Source organism: Vombatus ursinus, unplaced genomic scaffold (assembly GCF_900497805.2).
Source record: "Vombatus ursinus unplaced genomic scaffold, bare-nosed wombat genome assembly UNPS02014805.1, whole genome shotgun sequence".
Lineage (NCBI taxonomy): Eukaryota > Metazoa > Chordata > Mammalia > Diprotodontia > Vombatidae > Vombatus > Vombatus ursinus.
In genome coordinates this window covers 17,675,911-17,684,049 of record NW_020954583.1, presented here as the reverse complement: position 1 = coordinate 17,684,049, position 8,139 = coordinate 17,675,911, and the positions used below count along the sequence as shown (strand labels likewise).

General features: G+C 36.7%; 1 protein-coding gene across 2 annotated transcripts in view; it reads left to right on the top strand.

The window, feature by feature from the left end:
* Nucleotides 1-8,139, top strand: part of RFX8 (RFX family member 8, lacking RFX DNA binding domain) — a 95,416-nt gene that overhangs the window by 67,035 nt on the left and 20,242 nt on the right. For both annotated transcript variants that reach the window (XM_027874144.1, XM_027874145.1), the window contains one exon: nt 3,155-3,249. In XM_027874144.1, coding sequence (XP_027729945.1) covers nt 3,155-3,249 — 95 coding nt within the window. The remainder of the gene's footprint in view (nt 1-3,154; nt 3,250-8,139) is intronic.

Genomic DNA, 8,139 nt, shown 5'->3' with positions numbered 1-8,139 from the left:
TTTTTTTTTTTTTTTGTTTTTTTTTTTTTTTAGCATCTGGTTCTGACTTGTGGGATTAACATTGGAATAGAATAGCAATGTGTTTTAAATGCCAGACTAAAAATCCTAGCAAACTTTTGACTTTTTCTGCAAGTATAGTTTTTTTTAAAGTTATTTTTAAAATGATAGTTGATACAGCTTTTAAGCATTATGCATCAAGCCTCACTTAATACTATCTGTCGTTCAGTCATTGTCAGTTGTGTCTGACTCTTTGTGACCCCATTGGGTTTTTTTGTGACAAAGATACTAGAATGGTTTGCCATTTCCTTCTCCAGCTCATTTTATAGATGAAGAAACTAAGGCAAACTGGGGAAAGTGACTTACCCTGGTTCATGCAGTTAGTATCTGAGGCTGCATTCGAACTCTTGAAGATGAGTCTTCCTGACTCCAGGCCCAGCACCACCACCTAGCTGCCCCACTTAATACTATAAGGACGCATAATTTGGTTGGTGCATGCGCTTCCTTCATTAATGTGATCCACAACCATTCTTTACCTTAGTAGAGTGATCTTTGTGATTTCCTTCACCGAAAAAGATTGCTTGTCCAATGGTAACCCTTCCAGTGATGAGGTTCTTTGAACTTAATGAAACTGGCTCTCATTGGACAGACATACACAAACTGTCTCTTTGCCTCTACTCAAAGCCTTTTCAGCTTGGCAGGTCCTGTCAGAGTTTACATTCCATTCACTTTGCCTTTATGAACCATAAGTCACCTCCCAGACACAATAAAGCACTAGTACAGGACCTTATTGGGAGCTTAAAGCACCAGCTCTAAAGCCATCATCACTATTTGTATCACTTATGTTTCTATAGGATTTTATGATTATAAAGTGCTTTCACATACATTATATCATTTGATCCTTACAATACCACTGTGAAGCAAATAGCTTATGCATCATTTTTGCCTTTGTTGCAGTGAGGTTCAGAGAGGTAAGTGACTTGTACAGAGTCCCATACCTAATAAAAAAATACAGCCAGGACTCAAACCAAGGTCTTCTGACTCTGAGTATGGTGTTCTGGACTGAAGAGATTAGTTCTGGGATGATCTGAGCTAGTGGAGTGTATTACCAGAATTTGACAGGGCTAGTTCCTGGGGCCCAATGCCACAATGCTAGGTGGCCAAGTAGAATAGTAGATAGAGCACTAGACCCAGAATCAGGAAAATCTCAGTTCAAACCTAGTCTCAGATGCTTCCTAGTTGTGTGACCCTGGGCAAGTCGCTTCACCTTGTTTGCCTCAGTTTCCTCATCTGTAGAATGAGCTGGACAAGGAAATGACAAATCACTCCAGTATCTTTGCCAAGAAAACCTCAAATGGGGCCACACTGAATGGGGCCACTACTGAAATGACTGAACAATAACTATCTCAACCAGGTTGTGTGGAGATCATCTGAGATAACATATGTAAAATACTTTGCAAACCTTAAAAGCACTATATGCTAGCCATTATTATTATTACAATGCAATTCTATATGATATGTATTTATGCTTTCCATCATGATATAAATTAAATTTATTCTTCCAAATAATGGGCAGTCATCAAAAGATTTTGCATTTCATACGCATTCCATGATAAAGTAAACACTATATCCTGTTGGGAGGAGGAAAGTTAATGAAGTCTTTATTCTATCTACTTGCATGGGCATAGCATTTTAAAATGTTTCTTTTACTGTTCCTAAATTAGATTTGATTAATTTACTGACTTGCCTGGAGCCAGCGTCTGGTATTGTTACTCTTAGTCTCATCAAAGAATATTTACAATGGTGTAATGTTTAATAATTGGGTATGTTTTCTATAATTCATTGCATTTAAAATAATCAATGCTAATTCAGCAGGTGGCTATGCATAGGGTTACTGGGTTTCTGTGGGTGTTTGTGATTAGACCTGCTCAGTCCAATATCTCCTTTCATCAATTCATAGTATACTTTGACAGAGCACTGGGGAGGTATGTATCAGGTGGGGGATCTGTACAACCACTAGAAAATGTCAAGTCCAGGGTTCTTGTCCCTTGAGAAATTTATAATAATAATAATAACAACAATAATAGTTCACATTTATATAGCACTTTTAAGGTTTGCAAAGCAAGTAACATGCAATATTTTAACGATCCTGTAAGGCAGATTCTGTTTTACAGATAAGGAGACTGAGGTTCAGAGAGGTTATGTGATCTGGCTCAAAGTCACACAGATAATAATTATTTATGGTTGGACTTGAAAATAGGTCTCCTTTTTTTTTCTAGATCAAGCACTCTATCCACTATATCATACTGTTAAATGTGATTAAGCTAATTTGGTTCATTTTTCCATGATTTTTTCCATGAGTAAGGGTACACCTTCCTACTATTGTGGGAATAAGGGTAGTCCGTATCTCATTTTTGTAATTCATTGGACAAGTGTCCATTTTGCTCTGGATTCCACAGCACACTTCTCCTAGAAGGGAATTCTATTGAATTTCTTGGTAGCCTTTGTTTGGTTTTCTTCCCAACTAAGTACTGACAAAACCTCAGCAAAACCTCAAGCCAACCCTCCTTAGCTCTGGAGCCACTAACAAACACAGTCTTGTATAGAAATGCAGAAAGTCAAAAGACTTTTTCTTTTTGCCTGCAGCATTGTCTGCTCCAATGGGAAGATCCAAGGTCTGCAATGTCAAGATACCTGGTTTCTGTTCTTCAGATCCTTCACCAGCTCGTTCTAGCCCTCAGGCAAAGCATTTAATTTCTCTCAACTGCTTTGATTTTCCCTGTCAGTTAAATGGCAGTAATAAACTACAACTTGCATGAAATCTGTACCATTGGTGAGATCACGTCTGTGAGGTGTGATGAGCTCACCTGAAGAAAGGTTCTGTCTAATTACAAGGTGCAATTGTTCTTTTGAAATGTTTCTTTCCAACTCCACAGGTGACAGAAGTGGTTGGTCAGGTGGCCTTATGATTCACAGGTAGATCAACGCAGTTGGTGAAAAATCCAGCCCAAGATTCTTTATTTGTGTTAAAGACTATCCCTGCCCCTGGGGGGAAGAAGTCTTGCTGATCTATTGATTGCTTAGAACCATTTTTTAAGTCAATTTGAATGTCTAAACAAAAAGCTTCAAAATCACCTAGAGTCCTTTTTCTTCACAGGTTTAAACAATTTGATTTCTTTGCTGGGAACTTCAACAGATGTCAGCGTCTTCCTGAACTGTGTGTCTTCAAATCTCCAGGCATTTGTCTTCCAGGTACAAAGCTAACTGTGCTTTTTCTTGAAGGAAAGAAGTAGGCAATAGTAGAAAAATTATGTACTGAATGTTTCTATCTCAATAGTATGAAAGAGAGACTGCTGCCCAGAGCTTGTCTGGGACATGTCAAGGCTTGGACTAGTATTAAAAACTGTGGGACAGGTTTTCATCTGCTTCTGAACCTTACCCATTTGGTCATTCTGCACACCTACGTTTGAACATAGAAAGCAAAACATTTAAGGAATACAAATCCTAACCAAGGCAAAAATTTAATTAACTTATATTGTATATACATGTGGAATTTGGGTGGGGCAGGGGTGATAGAGGGAATAGGAAGGGACAGATGGGGAAGGGATGTATTTGATAAGAATAATAGCTGTTTGTGTTCCCTAAAGAAACATACCACTAGAGTATCTGATTTCATTTCAAAGATTCAAGATGTATCTCATTATGACTGTGGTTGAATTGGCTCATGGGGCCATTTTGCCATTGGCAAGTCTTTCAGTAAGGCCTATTTGCACTCCTTTATCATCACCTTTATCAATTAACTTGTATGAAGCAATTCGAGAAGCATTTAGTAAAAACACCTACTGTGTGTCAGACCTATGCTAGGCAAAGGAGATAAAAAGACAGTGACAAAACAGTTCCTGCTTTCAAGGACTTTACTTTCTTTTTAGAATGCTGTTGTAAGAGAAATATCTTCTTTATGAGTTCATTTGGTAGGTTACTGCTGCCAAAATAAATCTACCCCATTGTAGAAATTATGGAATTAAAAACCTAGGTTTTATTATGCTTGAGCATAGGTTTAAGATACAGAAAAATAACCCTGAACCAAAATTAGGACTCTAATGAGGCTTTTTATAGAGAAAATTACATGGCAGAGACAGAGAAATAATATTTAACATGTAGCAATCTAGTATATTCTCTTAAGCCATGTAAGTTGAATTTAGTTAAACAGAATAATAATCTCATACATTCTTTAAGGAAACAAACCTAGTTAAACAGACTCTCTGGATAAACTTAATTCAGGTTACAGATTAAACTACCTATAGATGGCTGATTAAGAAAAGATTTACATGCCTAAAAGATAACTACAGAGTTACAGCCAGTAATATTTTTTCACAAATAGTTAACTAAATCACCTTAGGAAGTTCAAAATTCCCTTTTGGCTTTTTATCTGAGGAATGTCAAAAAGTCTTCCCTTAATATTATTGTTCCATGAGTCAGGCTTTTTCTAGGTGAAGTTAACATAAACAGAAAACATGTTTCAGGAGGAATGGTGTAATAATGAATATATTTTATATCATAAATAAATATAAATATATTTATAAGTAAATTTTAAATATATCATAAATTAATATAAAATAAAATTAATAAAAGGAAATAAAAGTGAAAAATTATTATCACAATTCTGTGCTACATACTGAGGACATAAAGGGTATTTATCTTTTAAGGGATTTATATTCTTGGTTGGGGGAGAAAACATGTACATATCACCTAAAGCCTTATAGAAAGGTGAATTATTTTATTACTACTCCAATTCTCTAATGTTTCTTTTATCTCCTTTGATATTTGTATCTAGTCCAGGTGCTTTCCTTCATTTATTTTATTCAATGTCATTTCAATTTTTTCTATGAATATATCTAAGATTGTGGTATTAAAAGTCCAAATGTGTTGGCTCTATTATCCTCAATAGTGAAAATAATTTTGTTATAAAAAATTTGGTAGCTCTTTTCCATATTTTGTCTGCTTGTTGTTCTTACAGTTTCATCTTTCAGTATTCTCAGGATGACTTTGCTTATTAGGTCATTCACCAAGCTTTCTTTAAATTTCTTTTTCTTCCTTCTGCTTATCACAGACTTAAGAGAAAATATTGCTCATAATTTAAAAAATATAAATTATTTTTATTGTTGTCACTTCCCAGTGACTACTCCCCAACAAAAACCCTCACTTATAAAATATAAGTACATTTAAACAAAACAAATGAATACATTGTCCATGTCTGACAATATATACCTCATTCTGCACCACTTCTTTGCCCAAGGATAAGTGGTATACTTAACCACCAGTCTTCTAAAATTCCCATTGGCCACCACATTAATAAAAAGTTCTACTGTCTTTACATGTTTTTTTTTTCACCTGGTTCTACTTGCTCCATTAGTTCATATAAATCTTTTCAAACTTCTCTGAATTTTTCATATTTTTCTTTATTTATAGCACAGTAATATCTCATTCTTTACTCCTGAACTATATTTTCTAACATATTTTTTACCACCCTCACCTGTGTCCACCTCTACATTATGTTCCATGAAATTTTGTTTCCTCTTGACTTTGGACTAATAAAGCTAACTATTTGCCTCTCCATGGAAACCTCCTGAGCCATCCTTCCATTTAGCTAAACCTTCCTTTTGTCTTCTGGCCTCTTTTACATAAAAAAGGCACCTGGCATAGTTGTAAAGACTTGTAATCCCTGGTAGTGGTGAGGGTGATTTTGATGAATCACAAACTCTGGATTTTTGGGCTGTAGTGAACGAAGCTGATTGGATATCCACACTAAGTCCAACACCAATATGTCAAGTCCCCAGGAGTAGGAGACCATCATGCTTCCTAAGTAGGGATGAACCAGCCCTGGTAAAAAATAAAAGTCAAAGCTCCCACGCCTATGAGTAGTGGGATTAGATATGTGACTGGCCCAGGTGAGAGAGAGAAATTCAGAAGAAAGGGAGAGAGAGGGAGAGAGAGAGGGAGAGAGGAAGAGAGAGAGAGAGAGAATAGAAGGAAGAATTTGAAAATTGATATGATTCAGTTTCTCCAGTAGTAGTCTACTCATTCATCATTGTACAAGGATGTCCCATATTTAGAGCACCAACAGCTGTTATAATTTGCAAACCATTTAAAAATGACATGATCCTTAGCAACATTTACCCCCTTTTTCTGTTGCTCTACCACATAGGACTGAGAGAATTTTGTCATTTTTCTCTGCCTCTGGTGTTGCCATGGCCAAAAAATTCATCACTACACGACCAGCCTACTGGTGATTAACTTCTCTATTCTTAGCTAGATTGGTTATAGAATTACAGTATTTGAGAGTTGAAAGCTACCTGAACCAGCCCTCTAGTGCAAACTATACCCAAAAAAGGAATCCCTACCATACTCGACTTGATGAGTAATCATCAGCTTCTGCTTGAAGATCTCCAATGATGTGGAGCACACCGTCTCTCCAGGCACTGTCTTCCTCTTTTGATCAGTTCTGACTATTAGGAAGCTTCTTTTGATATCAAACCTAAATTTGCCTATTTGCAACTTCTACTCAGTTTGTCTGGTTCTGACAAACAATACAAGTCTAATCTCTGTTTCACATGACAGCACATTTACTTAAATATAGGTATCATGGCCCCCTTGAGTCTTCTCTTTTCCAGGCTAGATGTTTCTAGTTCCTTTAACCAATTTTCATATGCTGTGGGCTCCAGGCCTTCCACCATCTTGGTTGCCTTCCTCTATTCATTACATTCCCACTCCTGCCTTTGCACAGAGTCTAGAATGTTCTGTTTCATTATCTCTATTGTAATATTCAGTAGAGAAGTGTGACGGAACAAACAATTGTCATGCAAGTTATAGAATGATTAAGGAAATGGAAGAAGCTAAATAGAATACTGAAGTAATTCAAGGAATAGCTGATCTGTTTTAGCTAAGAAGTCAGGGAAAGATTCATGGAAGAGGTGACATCTGAGCACAGATGAGAAGGCTCTCAATAGGCAGAAGTGGGGGAGTGAGGTAGGAGGAGGTGTCCAGCCATGGCAGGAAGCATGTGCACAGAGAAGTACAGAGGCAGGAGAAATGGAAGATCAGGAAACAGCTTAGTCTAGCTCAAGCACTGAGCATATAAACAGGAGTACACATAAAGTGGTAAAGATCAACTGTAGTTTGTCTGTGAAGGCTTTTAAATGCCAGGCTTAAGAAATTTGACCTTTTTTCCATTGTGCATGGGGAGCCACTGAAGGTTTAGAGCAAGATAATAGTGCCTAGAAAGATTATTATGGCATCAGTGTGAAAGATAGATTGTAGACAGTAGAGACTGCAGACAGGATGTTAGGAGGCTATTATCTAAGAGAGAGGTGAGAAGAGGGTGAACCAGGTTGGTTGTGGCAGGAATCCCAAGGAAGGGACAAATGAAGAAGGAACAGACATTTTGAGGGGGCAGAATCAACAGGACTTGGCAAATAATTGCATATGAAAGGTAAGGGAGTAGGAAGAGTCAACATTGACTGACTGAGATTTCAGACCTTGGTTACTAGGAAACTGAAGGCCTCCTAATTAGAAATAATAGAGTTGAGGGGTAGGCATGTTGAGGTGAAAGATGATAAATTCAGATTTAGATATACTGAGTTTGAGATGCTGGTAGAACATCCGAAAGATACAACTGAAAAATGACTGAATAACAACTCACAACAATTATTATTATTGACTACATTTTAATACTCACTTGCTTGGGGCACTGATTCAATATGCAAAATTTGGCCAAAGCATTCTTATGGAACAATAAATATGAATCCTCTTTAGAAATAGCATTGTTTTCTTTTCCTACTACATCTTAAACCATACCAAAATCCAGTGTTTCCAAAATCTCAATCATCATATCATCAGACTTCACAAATGAGACATGCTAGAAAAATTGTGAATTGGTAACCAAATTACTTTGACAGGCTTATTTTTATAAAATAGTTCAACTGATAAAAACAGATGATTGTCAATAAAATAGACTGTCAGACTACAGCTTTTCCTGCTTCTCAGAGATGACTTAATGGCTTCACTTGTTAGCATCTGGCAGTAAGTAGAAGGAAATGTTAGAATTGATCATGTGTTTTATTCTAGGTGTTCTCATCTCGACAG